Raw genomic sequence first — 21,409 nt, forward strand, 5'->3', positions numbered from 1 at the left:
GAGATGCTACGCATCTTCGGCTACGCCGAGTAGGGGCCTCCCTAGTATTAGCCAGTTCCGCCTTTTGGTTGTTTGTCTTTTTGCCGTTGTATCTAACTTGTATATTCTGTAAATATTTGTATATAAATCTTCAGTTCTTCCCTTTTTTATCCCTGCGTGTCAACACATCTTGAGACCGTCTCTGACGGGGCACCCCTGGTGCGAAGATCAAGCTTCAGTCTTGAGAGTTAAACCAACCGTCTCTGGCGGGGCACCCCTGGTGCGAGGAAGATAAAGAACCTGTGGAACATTACTATTGGCAAGCATTCTAAACTTCACTGTGCTCGCAAAACATCACTCTATGCAATACGTAACAACAGATCAGTTTCACACTAACATTCTTTTGCAGTGCAGGCAGACTGTCAGCTAAAGCCATAGAAAAAATTTGCTGGTTATACTATGTCAGCAGATGTGGGATTCGATTTATCGGAAGTATTTTACAACAATAATTATATTTTCATCTTTTCAGGTACAAATGCTATACAGGGTGAATGTCTGCAAACCAACATGATTCATGCATGTTGGATGTGTTTGTAAGAGATCACCAAACCACTCTACGGATATTAGCCTGGCAAACAAAAGCTAAAGTTTGAAAAAGTTTGACTTCCCTGCTGCATGAAAGAGCTGTTTAATGTCAGCCGAGAAAAACCCAAGCCAACTGTCTTGATGAGAAGATAGAACAGAAAAAATTCTACCAAGAAGTACAAAATCTATGCATACCCTGTTTGCTTTGACATTCTCATCGATGGTCTTCATGTCAATAGGGCTGGCGATGACCTCATAGTAGTCCGGGTAGTCTTTACGTGAGGGTTTCTCCATAAAGATAGATATGAGTGGGCGGCCCACTTCATCCTGCACACAAAGACGCAAAGTTTACAAACATGACCCATGTGCAAAACTACAGAAAATATTACAGGCACTGATAACCAACTGTAAGAGCTATGCATGAGTCTTCTAGCACGACAAATTTCATTTTAGGCTATTGCAGCAGAACCTGTCTCCTTTTCACCCATAGAAAAAACGCCTCAGCTACCAGTAAGGGAAAGTCTCTCATCTAGCACAGTAGATTAGCAACAGCCTGTCTCTTCTTTGGCCTTTCCCTCAACTGTCAGTGACCTCTTCAAATCCATAATCAACCTCATTATTTGACCTTTTCGCACTCTCGTGCCATCTTCTGACAAGTAGGTTAGTTTTTACAGCTGGCTTTTATACCTGCTGTATAAAATAGAACCCTGCTCCAGTAAACTTGGATACAGTAAAGTGATGGTCCCATCTCACCTTCCATAGAGGACTGCACCTTTTCCTTTAGTTTACAGTAAAAATATCTTTAATAAAAAAAAACTGTCACAGTAAAGAGCACCTTGCCAAGGCGACGAACCTCCCACATGATGATGACATTGCAACAAGAGCGCTGTCTAGGATATCTCAGAGCCACAGACAGATAACAGCATACAGCCAACAGTTAGAGGCTAATGGATATCAGTTTTAGATGATAAAACAACGCTGCTCAAGATGGCTTAATCACCAAGCTTTTGAGCTCTGAGGAGAAGCCAACTTTTCTAAGTCCTTGGAGCCATGGAGCAAAGGGCCCAGCACGCATGGGTAAAAGAAATAAAGTTGGCTATGGGCTTGGAAAGAAGGCAGCACAAGCCACTGAGAAAGGAACAACAGTAAAATTGTTTTGGGGAGTAGGGAAGGGGAAAAAAAAAAGCGAACATTCACACAGTGGGTAGCATGAGGCACAAAGCAGTAGCGGCAAGAAGCAGAGGGGGCAGTGCCACTGTGCGGGTCGTTTTGCCACGCCTCATTGTGTTATGCGATTCTTATTTACCGCCTATTAAATGATACCAAGGCCGCTGAAAACGACTCCGTGTTCCCGCAAAGCTTTAGTTTTCAAAGGGAATCAAACCTCCTCCCCCACCTCGTGTTATTTCGAGCAAACATGGTACTTCCACAAGACTTAGACGAAATCGAAAATGTGATAACATAAAATGTGATGGCTGAAAATAAATCACTGGCCCATAATAGGATGGTAAGAACAGGAGGGAAGGTACTTCTAAGCGTTTCTTTTTTAAATCAACACTATGATGTGTTTAGTAAGTAGCCACACTAGCAGACAGCATCCTTATAGCCATGCCTTCACCAACATCTGGTACAGTAAAGATTTTTGCAGGTCCAAGCAACTCTACTATAGAGGGGCTCTACCGTATGCACCACCTGTGTTAGCAATGCAACAAACCAACAAAATTCTGATTTAAGTTCAGTGCGCAGTCAGATGCTCAGGTGCAGCAAAAGCACAACACTTGAGGTACTCTCCTAAGGTGGATCTTACAGTGTAGTTGAGCAGAGTGCGGACGAGAATCTTGAGCCGTTTCTTCAGCAAGGAGTCAGCTGGAGATGCACCACTCGGCCGGCCTCTGGTTGGGCCTGGTGGAGTTGCAACCTTCTTCGACTTGCGCCTGCTTTTGTCGCTATCAGCATCACCCCCGCCATCACTGTCCGAGTCCTGAGGGCAAGACAGCAAATGGGTTTTTCAGAAACTGCAGGCTCTCAAGCATGGCGATTTTGATGCCATTCAATCTGCATGTGTGCATGCTCCAACTTCCTCAAAAAAAGTGACACACGGTGGTTGAACAAAGACGAACAAAAATAAATGCACACTAACGCACCCAAGCACAATATTTCAGTCTATCCCTCACCTTTAGATGGATGTTGATGAGCTCTCTTGCTTTGGACTGCATGACTTTTTGCAATCTCGTGGCATCCTGGAATGTGTAAGGATTCAGAGATTGCGATGTAAAAACGAAACCGTGACAACTGCGTGTTTCCTACGTAATCAATGTACACAATGTTCAGCAATGCCCTCAGGCCTGCGTAACATGACAATTACTACTACATAATCCAAAAAGAAAAAAATGGAGGGAGAGAGAAGGAAAAAATTGAAAGAATGAAAATGGCACTTCACTAAAAGAGATTTTTACATTCAATCCAAAAAGTGCCCTTTGCAAATTAAGCACTGTAGCCTGCAAGCAGCAACTTGCAAGCGGTGCTAACTACAAAAGCCTTTCCCAGCATCAAGGCTGGAACTCACCTTGAATATTTTGGAATCAGGACGATTATATCTTTTGGCATTTTCAAAGAGTAGGTTGAAATCATCCACAACCTCCACCATGCTACTGTAGCCTTCAGACTGCAAGTTTCAGAAAAAAAAAACAAAAACAGCAAAGCTGGAGTGAGGAAAATGGGCAGCAAATTGCACTGTGATGACCACTGTGTTCGAGATGCAATTCTTGCATTATATTTGTATTTTTTCATGACCACACACCATGGGATCACGGGCCCATTTAGCTAAAACGCCTAGCACAAAAATGCTGAATAAATACTGCATATACTTGCGTAATGAACCCGCTCCCCATTCTTTCATTGAGCGTTAGCTTTTCGTACCGCATTCCTCACTTTTAGTGCTGTCCACAGTGCACTTTTGTGTATTTGTGTATTGTGTATTTTTTGACGACAGCGGAGAGGGTTAGGGGGGGAGGCATGGCAAACTTGGCAGAGCGCCAAGACATTGTGCCTCCTTAGGACCATGCAAAGAATTAAAAGCCGCTTGTAAATGTTAGAAGTGATGCTCAGAAGCATTGACACCAAGTATGAGTCTTCGGAACTGAGCCGGCAATGTATTATGAATTTTTAAAAATCGTGTTTTTTAAAATTCGCGGGCCGTTTGGTGTCTTCGTAGGGAGCCATTTTGGAACCAAAATCAAGAAAACAGACGTCACTAGTCCCATGACGTTGGCAGGCCACCACACGCTGTCATTCGCTCGAGCCGCGGCAGCTACGACGTCACGGGCACACTTCCGGTAGCGGTGAAAATCATCTGCTCGAGCCGCCGCGCGACCCCCTCAGGCAAGCGCGAGCCAGCTAGGCATTGCCTTCACGCGTATGGTTTCAGTTTACCTCTGCCGCCTCTTTCTGTCGCGAGTTCGGGAGCCAAGAAAGCGCCGAGACCGGAGAGACGCTGCCGACGCACGCTGCTCCTCGGGAGTGCGACAACCGGAAGTCGTAAACTGAACGTCAGCGAATGACGTATTCATGGGCGGAGCCCAGTCCCGGAGCTGTTTTCTTTATTTTTTTATAGTGACCCGCGCGTACGAGTTGAGGGGGGAGAGGAGGAGTGTGATATTTAATCGTCTATAACTTCGTTATTATTGATGCTAGCTCAAAAATTCTTGCACTGGGGTGACGAGTGATGGAATGCCTATCTTTACGTAATCTCAATAAATTTATTTCATAGTCCCTTTAACAGAAGTGCGGGCAGCGATGACTCGACGCACTGCTGCACGCTCGGCACTGCTGTATGCTTAGAAAGCAGACAAGCGCTTGAGTACTGGAGAGGAGCACAGCAGTAAAACCAGAACGCTACAAAACTTACTCTACACTGAAATGCTCTGAAGGAAGCAAGACCTTCAGACCACCAAGCAATTTGCTGAGCTCGAAATAAGGAGCGAAAATACCTACCCCCTCACCACATCTAAGGTTTAAACATTTGCAGAACAAACTTAGGACCGTCCTGCAAGTTTTTGCAACTTGTTTAAAAAACGCGCACCTGACCTTCAGGGCCGGTGCTAAGCATGTTCACTCCATCTCGCCACAATTGGCCGGTGCCGCCGGCCATCACAAAGCCGTCAGATCACGCCGTGATAGAGCAAACACCTTTCGCAGTGAATGGTGCTAAACACTGGCAACATGAACGTGTCTGAACATGTGCTTTTGTTGTTGATGGATGGATGGACGGTCGGGCGGGCGGGCAGGCAGGCATATGATAAGAAATTTCGATTCTCCTAAAAAAAATCTCATCAACTTTCCTAAAATAAAAGTCAGTTCATTAGTGGGTATATACGATACACTTCTGACACAAAGCCACAAAGTACCCAGGTGTACCCGGACAGTAAGGCACTTCTCTACTTCAACATGGATGCTCGGTGGTCATGGCCACAGAAATAGAGCAATGCAGTTGGCTTGTGGCATGCGGAAGCAGCTTTCGGTACAACCAAAATAGCTCCTCTGCTCTGCATTGAGTAGCGGTAACCAACTGGCGCCAAGCAGCAGCCTTAACAGCAAGCACACCTTATGAGCATTAACTTAGAAATGACCTCTCGATGCAGAGCACATGCACAAATTTGACGTGATTCGTCAAAATGCAACTGGACTCTATTTGGCGTAGCATGGCACAATAACTGCATCACTGGGAACAGTGCACTTTTCAAATATGACATGGAACATCACATACCTTTATTTTGGCTGCAATTTTGTTGAGAGAAATTGGCTGCTTGATTTCTCTATAGTAGTCAGGGTAATGCCTGAAAACAACAAATCGGGCACTGAAATGAGCCAAAATGGAGCATGAAAGCTCCTAGCGGCCCAAAATACAGTCACCAAATGACAAGGGGCCACAAATTGCTGACCTGAGTACGCTGATTCTCAAGAGCTAAGACACAAGTAGGGCAGGACGTTACCATAGAGGAGAGTTAAAAGATCAGAGGAAAGATAAAGAGAAAAGATAAGACGCTGCTGAAGAAACAGATAAGCGGGCGAGGCCGCTCGCCGAAGCGAGGGAGGGCAGCGGCGTCCACGGCGCTTTTTGTCTTGCTGCGTTCCGACGTTACAAGACAGATGGCGGCACAGAACTGTCTGCAGCTATTTTTGTTTTGAATGTTTCTTCAATGAAATGTTTTTTCTCGCGCCCATTTCATCGAGATTTCGCCGCGAAAGGAGGGGCCCAGGGGGGGGGGGGGGGGGGGGGGGGGGTCAGTTTAGATTTTTCGAATCTAAGCACCCCCTCTCACTTTGGGCATCGCGATCGTGAAGAAAAGGGGGTGCTTAGAATCGAGTAAATACGGTAGGCACACTTTAGCCAGTCGATAACCGGTGCGCCTTAATCTTTCCCCCGCTGCCCCGCTGCTCCCGCTGCTCGCGGCAGCCTCAACGGCCATTTTATCTTGTTTTTTGAAGACTAGCCCTCTGCCGGCAAAAATGTGCTGCATTTGTGTTCCAAAAAAAAAAAAAAAGATGACGATGAAGTTCAGACGTTAAAAAATATCCCGCTTGATTTTCGATTATACGACACCCGGTTTATACGACGGTTTCGCGCGGTCCCCTGAACGTCGTATAATCAAGGTTCCACTGTAGCTGTTCCTGAAGTACTGCTGCCAGTAGTGGTGCGGCCATTCATAACTCACTTTTTCGATGGCAGTTTGATGAATGGCTCGGAGAGAAAGTATCCCTGGCTCTGGTAGCTGCGCACGGCCTCCAGCAGATGCCACATGGGGCTGTTCACCGGGTCCTCGGTGCTGGAGTCATTGTTGTCGCTCTCCTCTGCCGCAGAGCTGGCCCCGACGACGTCCCCTTCCACCGCTGGAGAGCTAGCCTCCATCTTCTCCACCAGGGGGTCCGTGTCCTCGTACTTGAGCGCAGCCGTGATGGCCGACAGCTTCTGGTGGCTCATCATGCGGCGCGACCTGTGGGGAGGAGGAGCATGTCCACTGTGACATCATCAGCCCTGGCAAAGCTGTATCACGAGGCACCAAGACGTGGGTCTCCTAAGCTGCAGAGACCTGTGTTTTGGCATGCTACTCTAGAAGCTTGAGCAAAGAATGCAGGGGTGCACAAGTAGTGAATGCCAAAACAGACGATAAGTGCATCCCATCTTGTGCAGGCCTCTTTGGAGGGCACAATACATTCCATGACCAGGTTTAGTCCATTGCAGTTAACTCTAGCACAGTTGTAGGCAGATTCACACGACCGTCCGTTCGCCCGCGGCTTGCGCATCACGTGTTCATATGCTACTAAAAACTGGCCTGCGATCCGATGGCATCGAGCGGACGCAACGGACCAAATGAGCAGACGACACACTGGGTGTACCATAGTTGCTAAATTATTTTAAAGAGTGCGGCAGCGCTGGTCGAACTGGTTTTTCCTCCCAACCCATGACTGCGAGATTGAATGAAAGAACGACTTTATTGAACTGCAGAGGAAGTAATGCAAAGCGGGTGCAGCAGTTCCTCAATGGCCTGGGCCGTCTTGCTAGCCTAGTTGCCAGAGCTATAGCACACGCATCTTTGTGAGCCGCCGCTAATATCCGCGAGGGGAGATTCCGCGAGGGGAGAGGCACCTGGGCTTCCTTGCTTGACCAGTCCGCGGGCCGCGGGTGAACGGACTGTTGTGTGAATCGGCCTTATAGGGAGATGCGGGTCTTGAAATGATAAAAAAGAAGCAAAAATTCCAATAAAAAAAAAATGGAATATATGGGATCAATACACACTAAAGTTCTTGCCTAAAAAGTTTCAAGGTCTGAATTCAACCCCCAAATACTAAAATATCCATATATTTCGCGTCTACGAAGCCCGGAAAGGGCGATTTCGGAGTGAAATGAGGCAGGACTTCCAAGCCAATCGCTTCCGATGACCGCCCCCCGATGGCTGCCATCTTGGTTTTGTTTGAAAGCTGGGCCCCTTCCCCACTTCCTGGTAGTACTCACTACTGTGAAATATTTTTGGAGCGTCAACATTCCACTCTTTTTTTTTTCTGAGGCCTTGACAACGACCACCGAATGGCTGGAGCGCGCGCTTCAAATGTGATTTTCTCAGCTTCGTGTTTTTTGCAAACATAATTAGCTTTACAGAAATTTTTATTATGTTTTTATGGTGCAATTTCAAGTAATTTTATACCGCTGAATCCAGAAACTGAACTATGAAGCTATGCTGATTTTGTTTGGCTGAGTCAAACATTTCAAATTTTGTTAACCATAATATCACCTAATTATACTTCATTATTATGGTGCTTAGGCAAATCTAACATTTTTACATGATTACGTACTTCAACAACAATATAATTAGCATAGCTCCAGACGGCAGGTCTTTGGCTACAGCCCCATTTCAACAGAAACAAAAAAATATAGAAAGAAAGTGTCTTAATGACCCTTAAGAATTTACCTAATTAGGCTTCAGCTATTTTCCTATAACATGGGAACTAATTGAGATATATTGAAACTAGTTATATTTCTGAAAACTAGAAGAAAGTCATATAGACACCTAATTTCATTGCGATATCTTTAATAATAAAAACGCTCATTTTAAGACCTGCGTCTCCCCTTAATGACTGCTTTAAATGCAGTGCAAATTATATCCACTGGAGAAGTTCTTGTGCACATACTGCAGAGTATGGCATGTTGCTTTTTTTCAGGGCGCTTTTTCTGCTAAACTGCAAGGTGGTGACTAGCGGCAGGCACATGAAAAGCATTTTTTTTTTTTAAATTTCTACCAACCACAGTGCACAAGCCAGGCAGCCTCTACAAACTCCCCTTCGTACCACCAATAGTTGTGACTCGTTTTTGCAGGAGGAAATAACACGTCCATCAGGGCAGCCTGACACTGGTGTCCGCAGCTACGTGAAGGCCAAATCACTTACGAATCTGAATTCGGTATTTTCACATCCACACAATGATAGGTTCATGCATAAGGGCAAATGCAGAGTTTTCTAATGTTTCTACTCAAACACCATATACACATTTAGAGATGCATGGGCAGACCTTAAAGGGACTAGGAAATGGGTTTGTAAGCTGCTCGTAAATGTGTTGAATGTGTGGAACGAATGCTTTCGAGCATTTGCACTAAGTATGTGCATAGCGACAGTTTCTGAACTATCTGATTAAGTATTATACATCACCAGTATCAACATATCATAGTGGGCGAGCTGGTATTGCATCCTAAGGAACGAAACAGCGCAACTAAAATGAAGGACCAGAAAAAGAGATACACGAACATGCGCCGACTTACAACTGACTGTTTTAATCGGAAAAACATATATAAATAATCTCGAATCGCTGCATCACAGCCTCACGTCGTCATCACAAACTGCTAACCTAAAAAGAAAGCAAAATAACAATTGCTGAATCGTAAGCACCAACAGACTCCCACGTTGTTCCAACAGACATATCTCGCGCTTAGACAAGGCCTTGTCTAAGCACTTCAGTGGTGCAGTGCCCCATGACGAAAAGGTGCACTTGGAAACAAAGCGTAAAGTCAGCAAAGCAAATGCACGCTAAAAAAAATTTCAACAGTGCTCACAAATTTTCGAGCCATATTATTTTTCACACCTAAAGAAATAAATGTCCTTTTTTCCCTAGGCGAAAGTGCTGTCTACTGTTTTACTGATGCAACCAGGCACATGAAGTCATGACAAGCACCAAAAACATCCAGCACTCTAACAAGCAAAATGATAAACTCTGTTCTTTTCCAATTGTGGAACTAAAAAATATTTTTTTTTTTTACAGTAATATTTAGCAATATGTTTTGCAACATGTGAGCACCCCTGTTTTGAGGCCCATCCATTCTTACACACCATACACTATGCATGTTGACTGAGTGAAGAGAGGTGGTTTGGGTAAATTCACTGCGAAGTGAGAGTCACTAAAAGTTTCCACGAAACAGCCTGCAAATGGCACTCACTTGGAGTGACCTTCGTTCTAATTACGATTCACGCTTCACCTCAATTATGTGCGGACGACGTGCGAACTGATGCAGTCTGAGCACAGTGCAAACTAAAGCGAGCTAGATACTGCAAGCAGGACAAACCGTATTCTCTCGCTGCACTTTCCAGGGGCATTCTTCCTCTGATCGATCTCCGCCTTCTTCATTTTTATCACCTTCTTCAAGGCAGTTGCATCCTGAAAGTGAAAAGAACACGCACACACACACACCAAACAACAGGTTGGCAAGAGTTGTACAGCACGAGTGGAAATTGGAAAATCGTGGCTACTGAGCGCTACCATTAAAGCAGTTTGGGAACCTGCATCAAGATAACTTATCAATGATTCGATTAAAGAGCCCCTGACCAAGTTTGGCCATTGGAAATAAATAAGTACAGTGCACAGATCAGGTTGTCCCGACTGTATGGAGAATATTAAGAGTCAGGCGTGAAAGACGGTAAAATTTCAAACCAAAGTCTCTCGACACAGCCAATCTCCTTGCCTATGCTGGTGATTGAAAAGGGAGCAGATGCAAAATATCCAGAGAATTTCACTGGTCGATTGTCCTGATTGCTAGGCGACGTGCTTCGCACAGCTGTGCTCTCTCACTGCATTATCTGTTCTGGAGGCTGAAGTGGCAAGTGCTTTAGTTTTGCTTTCAACAGTTTGTCTCTGCGCGTCAGCTTGTTGGCAGTGGAGAGGGAGCTATGAGCATGAGCCCAGGCTTGCAAACCGGCATGGTTGGCTCATGAACATGTGAGTTTGTGAACATGTGAAACATGTGACATATTTCTTAAACTCCAAAAACCGGAGTTTAAGAAATATGTCAAATCGTATTTGTTAAAAAAACCATTTCTTTTCTTCAATAAGACATTGTTTGCATTAATTAATTTTCGGTGTAATCAAGGTGTATATATATTATCAGAGTACGGTGTGCTATGTGTCTGTAATCTATGTGTGTGTGTGTGTTTGCAATTACATGAGTCTTGCAGAGTGCCGAGATGTGCATCTAGCATTTCTTTTTTCCCTTAAACTCTACTAAGTGTTGTCTAATTCCGTATTTATATGTTCACTTTTATATGTTGAAATATTTATATGTTCAAATGTGTTTTTGTAATTGAGAAATGTTTCCCTGTCTATCTTTTCTTTTTATTAAGTGTGCACTGAAATGCCGAATTGTGTTACCTGGGGCAGGAGCCTCTGTCAGGCTATAAGCCTTTAGCTCCTGCTCCTTTTTTCTCTGTTGTGAGAAAATGAAATAAAGAAAGAAAGAAAGAAAGAAAGAACAGCACAAATATTGAAGCTGTCACCTCAGGCTCGTAGCTACAGCTCCACTGTACTGCTTCCATTTGTTCTTGAGTGTTGAGCTCTATTCTCGCTTCAATAATTTGCTCAACCCTTTCTATGTTGCAGCTTTATCACACTTGCCCTCGCACAGTCCCGGCTAAGATAATAGTTCTAGCATGATAACAGTCCCTGATAGTAGTTTTAGCACAGTAAGATGCATCGCATGCTACTATCATCTGCCACACAAAAGAGACAGCTTTGCTTATCCTCTTTGAGAAGAAGGAGAAAGAGAAATTTCACTTGTGGAGGCTCTTCACCTCTGTACGCTAGAAAAACCAGATCAAAAAGGGCCCAGCTAAGAGAAGCATGGCAGAATAGCTTGAGAATAACAGCTGTAACTTTGCTTTTAGCCTTTTACAAAAGATTTTTTGGGGAGCGTGTTGCTTGGGAGACCCCTCGAACCACTAGAGTTCAACATTATTGACTGCAGAATGGTCAGGAGCCCTTTCTGGTACACATCAGCAGAAACACGTACTGTGCTTTATGGTGCATAAGCGACTAAGGCTATCATGCACCCATCGCAGGGTAGACTTTGTTGAGCAGAAACCTGGCCTGCACTAAAGTCCTCCACCACAAACCAGAGTATGTTTAGAGGTCTGGCTTAAGGCAAAACACAAGTGCCTCATTGTTCACACAAAACACAGGTGGTCACCATAGGGCTAAGAAAGAGGCAGCTACAAGTTTTGCCAACAGCAACTTTTCTCAGAAAAACTATCACCTAGTCAAGCAGCGAGGAATAAAAGTTTTAGGTTTGGTTTATTGGGGTTTAACGTCCCAAAGCAACTCAGGCTATGAGGGAAGCCGTAGTGAACGGCTCCGGAAATTTCGATCACCTGGGGATCTTTAACGTGCACTGACATCGCACAGCACACAAGCCTCTAGACTTTCGCCTTCATCGAAATTCACCCGCTGCGGCCGGGATCGAACCCACGTCTTTCGGGTCAGCTGCCGAGTGCCATAACCACTGAGCCACCGAGGCAGGACAGCTAACTTTCCAGAGTTCGCAAAGCTCTAGTAAACAAATATAGTTTCATTGCCACTACTCATGATAGGGGTCTCCTTTGGGACGATCATTTCAGAGAAAGCACTTTTGGTGCTTACTATTGCCTGCAGCAGCAAAATTGGCCATAGAAAAAGAAAACTGCATGTTCGCGCATTTCCTGTCAATGCCAATTTGATATCGCATCGTTGTTTAGTGCACCGACATGGAATGAACAATGTAACAGTTCTCATAAAACAACTGAAAAGTCATTCTTCTGCAGACCATGAATGCTTTTATGCTGGTTCTCTTGAACATCAATATGCTCTCATAATGCAGTACCCAGTTTTAACTGGGTACTGCATTTTAACTGCAGTTTTAACTAGAGAAACATTTTCGGTGCTACTAACAGGCCGTATACGAACATAATGCATGCAAGTGACTTTGCTGAGCACACTATGTTTGCTGGAGTGCAACAGTAGGGAAATGCTGATTTATGTGCAACAAACCGGAGCACTAGTTAAGTAGCATCAAGTAACCTTGACAGCATGTGGGTTTGAACTAGTTTATGACCCAAAGCTAAGAGCAACAGTGCTGTAGACAGAAGGAGAGCACTAGCCTCATCTCCTTTGCAAAATTGAAAGTAGAAATTTAACCAAAAGTAACTGTTTGAAAGAACAGCCCCATATTTCTCCACTCATAGATAGCCTCCGAGAAAAGTCACAAATATATAATGACAGCAGCAGTAAAACGAACTAGGCCCATTTTGTGTGGGCAGTGAAAACAAAAACCTAACATGAACTGGCAAGTGCAAAAACATATAGGTGCGTTCACACCAGCGAGTTGCATATGTCGCACAATTGAATTTGGTCGATTCACCACAGTTAGTCATTACTTGTTTGCAGCTACGGGAATCGTAAAAAAATCAACTGAAATCAGTTGTGCGACATCTGCAACTCATGAGTGTGAATGTGCCTTGAAATGACTGAAATTTGAAACGCAATAGAAAACAGCTCTGCACCAAAAGAATGCTAAACAAAAATGCGAGACCACTGCAGAGTACAGCCAGCGTATGAAGGCCAAGTATGGAAGCAAACCAAGGGGTCCCATTTAGAGCTATGACAAGATTACACAACATGGAACACTGCAACATAGTTACGTGTAGCACTTCATTACACAGTAACTCCTGATTAGTTGCACCAACAAACAATAGACAACAAATAACTTGCAGCACATTCAAACAGAGCTTATAAGAAATAGTGAAAACAAATAATGGATTCAAATAATCGAGGGTTCCAGACATCCCAGGCCTCCATAAAACAAAACTTTCAGAGCAAATAACTCACATTCAGAAAACAGGCAACTGCTGTAAAGACTTGAAATTTGGTCAAACCAAGCAGCTTATGGCCTCAAGACAGAGCCACAGAGAAAACTGTACGGTACGCAGTTATGCAGCTACATGGAAAAAGTACAGCTGCACTGACTCGTTACTTACTCAGTTCGCGCTCATTCTAACGGGTGCAGCACGCACACATTTATCCTTTCAGGATTTGCGCTGATCTTCTTTGCCTGACTGCAGAATTTTTTTTTTTTTTTCTATAAGCCCCAGCGTCCCAAAAACTTGTACATGATACATGATGTTGTAGTACATGATAGTACAACAGCTTTCCACGATATTAGGCAGCTAAAAAGCTGCTAGAAAGTACGTTAATTTTCTCTTCAGCACTAAATGTCATCTTAGAAAAACAGCCTGAAAGATATAAAGGCAGAGATAGGAAGGAAAAAAATGAGCACAAAAATATGTACACTCAAAAATCACATTCATACACATGTGCCACCAGAAGCTAGTTGTAATTCAAAAAGGCTATCCCAATTCTGTGCTGAGCTAAAGTTAAATGACTAGCACATTTGTAACCATTCTCTCTGTTAATGGCTAATGAATTTGTCACAGTTCTCTCTGATCAATGAGAGATTGTGTAATTATTTCATCGATGATCTCCCATGAGTATGACGGTATGTGAACAAATATCAGTGTTACTGAAATCAGGCTAACAACCAGTTTAAGGTCTGAGTACTCGACCCAAGATGAACGAATCCTGTAAACCGCTGTGCGACTGTTCACCTCTTTTGGTTTGGTTTGTGGAGTTTGACACCTGAAATCGATCGGGGCTATGAAGCAGACAAGAGAAGGAAAATAAGGGTCTCGTTATGACATACATATGAAAGAAGTCTACAGCACCGAAAACAAGCAGCATGGGGAAATTTTATATTTTTTTTCTTAATTTCTGGTGTTGATAAATGAAAGATTAATATTGTAATTATTTTATCGCTTCAAGATAATTGATTACAAAGCAGAAGAAAAAACAACCACATGTCGCCGGTGGTATCCGAACCCAAGACCTTGGTTTGGTTTGCTAATTGGGGTTTAACGTCCCAAAGCAACTCAGGCTATGAGGGACGCCGTAGTGGAGGACTCCGAAAATTTCGACCACCTGAGGTTCTTTAACGTGCGCTGATATCGCACAATACACGGGCCCCTAGAAATTCGCCTCCATTGAAATTCGGCCGCTGCTGCCGGGACCGATCCCGCGTCTTTCGGGTCAGCAGCCGAGTGCCATAACCACTGAGCCACCCGAGACCTTCAAAATGCACGTATGTATGTTATGACATTTATCACGACATATGTCACATAGTATCACATATGTAACCTATGACATATGTTATGACATGCATGTCATAATGAGCTCCTCATTTTTTTCCCTTGTCTTCTCAATTGCTTAACGACGACGCGGTGGCTCAGTGGTTATGGTCCTCGGCTGCTGACCCGAAAGACGCGGGTTCGATCCCGGCCGCGGCGGTTGAATTTCTTTGGAGGAGAAATTCTAGAGGCCCGTGTACTGTGCGATGTCAGTGCACGTTAAAGAACCCCAGGTGGTCGAAATTTCCGGAGCCCTCCACTACGGCGTCTCTCATAGCCTCAGTCGCTTTGGGACGTTAAACCCTATAAACCAAACCAAACCATCAATAGCTTGATGAGGGCGTCAGCTGTGACAGCCTTGATGCCATAGATAGCATAAGAGGGTTCTTGCACTGCTTCCGCCCTAACTGTTCAATCACGTTTCAGGTGCCACTCGCGGTAAAAAAACATTAGAGATCACTGCAGTAACCTGCATTGGAGGAATGCGAAAACACTGACGCCTCCTTGCCCCTCTGCGAGAAATCTGTTTTCTTGTTTTTTTTTCTCCTAAAGCCACCACATCACGCCACTGCTTACGTCACGGTGGTCCAACCCAAGGAGGTGCGTGTGCACTAGTCGTCTCCATGGCCGTATCGCCGTATCACCTCCGTGCGCACGCACGGAGGTGATACGGCGGGCGCGCTCCTTCGCCACCCGGTGACGTCACCTCAACGTCACGTCATGTAATCCGCTCCATATTAACTGTGTTGATCCATCACTGCCATGTTCCCAATTAGATCATTACAATTAAGGTGATTGTGCACTCATTGAATGTTTAATTGTTTTCGATTATTAATATCGATTGATTACATGATCAATGATTGATTGGTTGATCTACACTCAATTACTTCATCAATCTAGTTACTCAATCTAATTGATCATTGATAATTAATTAAATGCTTAACCGCATCCACTACTTTAATCATTAATTAATTGATAGATTGGATTTCAATTAACTCCGATTATTCCCTCGTTTCATCTCAGTACATATTTTGGGTTTTCAAATTTTGGCGCCATGCGTTGGCTCCGCCCACACTTCCGGTTTTTCAAATTTGGCGCCACACTTTGCCCTAGCTCCGCCCACTTTCCGGGCATTCTTGGCTCTAATTAATTAATTAACTAATCATCCTATCGACATAATTTTTTTTGCGACATCATCGCTCACATTGCCCTCTTTCGATTACAGCCTCTCGTTTGATGCTACCTTTTCTGAGAACCTCACAACTGCTGCGGACATCTATTGGTGACACGAACCCCGCCGATATAGCCTAGAAATGCTTTTGCATTAACAGGACGTACAGCATCCGTCACTGTGGACGAGTTTGGTGGTGATAAGCACTTTCAAGGTTAGATTATCCACAAAATAAATACCACCGAAAGCAGAGGATTAGACAGCAGTCCCCGTAGCTCAGTTGGTAGAACATCGGATGCGACAATCAGAGATAGTGCGTTTGGATCCCAGCAGTGGCATGTGGTTGTTTTATTTCCTTCTCCTTTCTAATCAATTATCTTTAAGCAATCAAATAATTACACTTGTAGTGTGCCAACTGTGACGAGTTCCGCTACCGTCGTGCGCCGATACTACGCTGCACCTGACGACGACAAAGTTGCCCCGCTCTCTTGGTGCTGGCTACGCCTGTCTGCGCTGCAAGATCCTACACAGCGGCTCGGTCTCTCCGAGGCCACCTAATAAATGCACCCCTACACACTATTAATCTTCCTCTATTCAACACCACAATAAAAAAAAAAAACTCTCCCCTATGCTGCTTGATTTCGGTGGTTGCTGGCTTCCTCCATATGCCAGGCTATGAAGGATGCCGTAGTGGAGGACTGCTGATAATTTCGAACATCTAGGGTTCTTTAATGTGCACTGATATCACCAAGTACACGCGCCTCTTACACTTCACCTCAATCAAAATGCAATCGCCACGGCCGGGATCGAACTCGCATCTTTAGGGTCAGCAGCCGAGCACCATAACCCCTGAACCACCGCCGCAGCCTGCATCCCCTTTCAGTAACATAGATATTTTAATATTTGTTTATAAAGACAAATGTACTAGTGAGATATCTTCAGCTTGCCATATCAGAGTAATGACAGGTGCATTAGCCATCCAACTTTTAACTCAACAGAAAACCGAGACAGCCTTTTATAAGTATGACCAATTCCTCGTAGTGCGTGTGCATGACCGCTCTTCACGAGTACACGTGCTAATCAAGTGACTGAATTCCGCTGACGGTCGGCATTTATCCTGTCCATTCTTAGCTGTGTCTTTGGTCTGTTTTGTTTTTCTGAGATTCTACAACACCAACTCCCCCAACTGTCGATGTTGCAAGGTACAAATACCATTTAAAGATGATAACTAATGAAAATTTACTAAACAGTGAAAAGCAGCGTTTCACTCCCCACAACTGACGCTTTCAGTCTTTGTTCCATGCCTATTTCGCCCGCACATAGAGCTGTTGCAAATATCTACATTAGTCTCAGATGAGTGAGAAATGAAATTTATAGACACATGAAAAGAGGTTTACAAAAGCCAATAGCTGTTACTGTCAATATGCTGTTACTCGAAGATATAACATGCAGTTTGTCGTCACACTGTAGGTTGTTACTTGATACATACAATGCACAGTTTGCGCTGCATCAGCCCTTTAGGGCGCAAGGCCACAGAATGCCCAGGGGGGGCCCAAGGTAATGCTATCACAACCACCACTCCCTTCCGTCTCATGCCAAAAACACACAACGTGCAGCAAACACCTCTGAAACCACTCTCAACCACAACAGAGAGGTGGCAAACCATGCGACAAGCAATCAAACAGAGTACAAAAGAGTTGGAGACAAGGGAGGCATGCCACCGGTTTCCCTCTGAAATGTAGTTACGACAGTTTCCCCCAGGGGAGCAAGCATGAGAGACCCGCGCACCTTGTAGATTAGCGAGCCAGGCTCGTTGAAAGTTTTAGCATTCTTGACGAGAAGCATCAGGTCGCGTTCCAGTTCAGCCAACGATGTGTAAGTGCCCTCCTGGATGCGTGTTGCTATTATCTTCAAATCCACTGGCTCGGCGATTATCTTGTAATACTCCGGGTACAACTGCAAACAGCCAGACAGACGGTCGGGTCTCTTTGAAGAGTGGAATTATAGACATGCCAGAGGAAGCCGCTCTCTCTCTTCAGATGATCCATTTCTCACACTATGCACTCAGTTCAAGAATGTGCAGGAAAAGAAGCCACCCTGTGGTAAAACTTTTAGCGTACCCTACCCTAGCCCATTACATAAAATGGACCTAGGCCGCAACTTAAGGTAGGCTAAAACGGCCAAGTAGGAATATAAGTGGATCTTCCGAAAATTTGTATCCATGACAAAGGCTAAAAAAAAATTTTTTAAATAAGGTGCCTAATGCCGTAAGTTTAAATGTTGTTCACAAGGTTCTATCATAAAGATGCACTTAATCACATTTCCTCTGATGCTATTTACAATTTAATCAGTTAAGCACAATTCATATTCCCATGACAAAAGTGTTCATTTGTCCCCGTTGGTCACAGAAAACAAAGATATACCTATCTCTAAACAACATTCCAATCAAGCAATAGACGCCATAACGTACCAAGCAAGTCCCCACCGAAAATTTATAGATTATATCAAGAAAAGTGGGGTCAGTATTTGCTACACGCAATAAACGAGTTCAACAAGTTGGACATTTCGAATGTGTGAAAAATTGTATGCCATCTGCCTAGACTGAAAACAAAAAAAAAGGATGTACTTGGTGTTCAAAATGCTTCAATACAGGTGCTTTCTCGTTCCTTGCTGACATCATGGAACAAATCTTCCTAGTAGATATGAAATGCTAATTTTCCAGACATGTGTAAGGAAGAAGAGCACTGTCGGAGGCCGAAGGCATAAATGAAGATGTAATGGCAACAGATCCTTGGTGTACACTGTCGTCTTCATTGTTGCCGAATGCAACACTGATGCCGTAGAACTTAAACAATTGGTGGATCACTTTTGAGGGTACAGCAACCCGGACTCATGACACAAAGTTCAGAACATCCTGCACTGACGGCATGCAAAGGTTCTGTTTCACGGGAGCTCAGTGTGCCACGACTTGTTTCGAAAAGGAGGGATCGGTGGTTGCTACAGTAGAGCCGCGATGATAAGATTTCGGATGATACGAACTCGTAAAATTCCCTGGCCAGAGTGGATTGCGTACAATATGCAGGATTTTGGATGTTCTGAACAACATCATTACGGATAATAAGTATGCGTGAGCCATGACTGCACCCCCGAACACTAAGCGCTGCCAGTGCTTTGCCTACTCCATGATTGCCAGTCGCGCTGCACGCACCAGTGCGACTGCTGTAAATAAATCCCGTCAGCTGCAAAGAGGTTTATGCTAATGCATTTCCCATGAATTTTGCTTGTTTTGGGTGATGCAAATATTTTCGCAACCTTATGAGATTTGCGTCATTGCGATTCCACTGTATATTGTGTATGTACGCACCGCAAGAAGTGAGCTGTAGCCGTGCTGCTGTAAATAAATCCCGTCAGCTGCAAAGAGATTTATGCTAATGCGTTTCCCATGAATTTTGCTCGTTTTGGGTGATACCAATATTTTCGCAACCTTATGAGATTTGCGTCATTGCGATTCCACTGTATATTGTGTATGTACGCACCGCAAGATGTGAGCTGTAGCCGTGCTGCTGTAAATAAATCCCGTCAGCTGCAAAGAGATTTATGCTAATGCGTTTCCCATGAATTTTGCTCGTTTTGGGTGATACCAATATTTTGCGACCTTATGAGATTTGTGTCATTGCGATTCCACTGTATATTGTGTATGTACGCACCGCAAGAAGTGAGCTGTAGCCGCACTGCTGTAAATAAATCCCGTCAGCTGCAAAGAGATTTATGCTAATGCGTTTCCCATGAATTTTGCTCGTTTTGGGTGATACCAATATTTTGCGACCTTATGAGATTTGCGTCATTGCGATTCCACTGTATATTGTGTATGTACGCACCGCAAGAAGTGAGCTGTAGCCGCACTGCTGTAAATAAATCCCGTCAGCTGCCAAGAGATTTATGCTAATGCATTTCCCATGAATTTTGCTCGTTTTGGGTGATACCAATATTTTCGCGACCTTATGAGATTTGCGTCATTCCGATTCTACTGTATATTGTGTAACAAATCTTAAAAACTTCCATAACTGGAGTGGGTAATTGCTACACTGCAACAAGGATTGTTTTCGCCAGTCCTTAAGACTTGGCACCCTCCGACTCAAGAACTTACGCTACATTTCAGCCCTACAAGCAAAAGCTTCCAAATAAGCAAAAAACTAACAATGCTTCTCAAAAGCTGTGACAATATCTAAAGCTTATTATCAGAAGTCAATATTCAAATGGAAACCATCAAGAAGTTTTCAGAGCTACCATGAGAATGATACATGAAAAGCCTTTAAATATTCACATGTGGCCCTTCCTTAAATGGCAACTCCAGGGGTTTCTCGAGATTCACACATTCTAATAAAACTTTTACTGAGGTTTTCCTCCTGTTCTTATCATTTCCAACAAATTTGGCAGCCATGCAGCAATTCATTCCTGTGCAGATCAAGTTTAGTTTGCCGCTTCCATGCCCTCAGTCCAGGTGATTTCTGCTGGCAACACTGGATTTGCAACATCACGAACTTTAATCCCCCATTACTGCCTGCTCCCTATGTGAAGAATAAATTATGAAACTTGCATCAAGTCACCTTACACATTTTATAAAAGGAATCATCACTTCAAGTCACTAATTCAGCCATCCAATGCGTATACCAGTGTTTTCCCCAATAATGTCTGTAACCTTGTCACTGCATCAACGGGAGCATTGTTTCTAACCTCAACCCAATTTTCAGTTTCAGTTTGCTACTTTAAAATAGTTCTACATGGTATTTCGAAAAACTGTATCCTGTGGTAGGAGATAGGAAACTTAAAAAATTTGATGTGATAATTAACTTAAAATGTTAGAAAAACCCCAGGAATTACCCTCAAAAAAAAAAAAAATAATGACACCAAACTTAAGGCATAACGCACCTAGCATGTTATATTTCCTATTCCCCTATGGCATGGGCATAGAATTTCCGACAAAAAATAATTTTAAAAATCTCATTACATGAGCAGTTAGAGAAAAAATAAGATTCTAGAGCCAAAGAAGCCTGCGTTGACAGTGATAACTACTCACAACACACATTGCTCCCCAAATTATTAATATGGAGTGGTATTACTAATGAATCATCAGATCATCAGGATCGAGATTCTAAAAAAATCTATTTCAGATGGTATTAGACAAAAGCTACTATGCACTGCATGAAAAGAACTGGATATTTCCCAAGAATTAGAACTTACATAATCATACAATCAAAACTTGGTTGAAATCTTGAAATATATTTTCCTAAGCGAGACTCATAGTCTTTACATGGACCACCTAGTGTAGTACAGTCGCTTCAAAACCTACAGAAAATCTGCTCTGTCCCTAACTTGTCACGGAACAGTCTACAAGACACCAATGCTGGAGAATATGGTGGGCGAGAAACATTTGTTGGCAAATTGACACTGCAGGAGCAAACATACCAAGCACAGGCAGTTAGTTTGGATTATACACCTCGTGTTTCAACATACTCACTTGCAGGAGATAGGCCAACATAAGCATGCATATTAGAATTGGACACAAAAGCTAGTCCAGGCATGCAGGCTCACCCTGCCATTAGAGTCAACTTCTTAATCAAGACTCTCGAACAAACATCAGACTTAGCG

General features: G+C 43.7%; 1 protein-coding gene across 10 annotated transcripts in view; it reads right to left on the bottom strand.

Moving 5' to 3' along the window:
• Positions 1-21,409, bottom strand: part of polybromo (protein) — an 82,155-nt gene that overhangs the window by 39,043 nt on the left and 21,703 nt on the right. For 9 of the 10 annotated variants that reach the window (XM_089545679.1, XM_089545684.1, XM_089545676.1 and 6 more), the window contains exons 7-14: positions 17,549-17,716; positions 9,672-9,763; positions 6,279-6,557; positions 5,330-5,399; positions 3,131-3,229; positions 2,739-2,804; positions 2,372-2,545; positions 760-891 (exon numbers count right to left, since the gene is read on the bottom strand). In XM_089545679.1, coding sequence (XP_089401805.1) covers positions 760-891; positions 2,372-2,545; positions 2,739-2,804; positions 3,131-3,229; positions 5,330-5,399; positions 6,279-6,557; positions 9,672-9,763; positions 17,549-17,716 — 1,080 coding nt within the window. The remainder of the gene's footprint in view (positions 1-759; positions 892-2,371; positions 2,546-2,738; positions 2,805-3,130; positions 3,230-5,329; positions 5,400-6,278; positions 6,558-9,671; positions 9,764-17,548; positions 17,717-21,409) is intronic. The other variant, XM_089545682.1, reaches the window with a different exon arrangement.

The sequence above is a fragment of the Amblyomma mixtum genome, chromosome 5 (assembly GCF_055824585.1).
Source record: "Amblyomma mixtum isolate Tamu chromosome 5, ASM5582458v1, whole genome shotgun sequence".
Taxonomy (NCBI): domain Eukaryota; kingdom Metazoa; phylum Arthropoda; class Arachnida; order Ixodida; family Ixodidae; genus Amblyomma; species Amblyomma mixtum.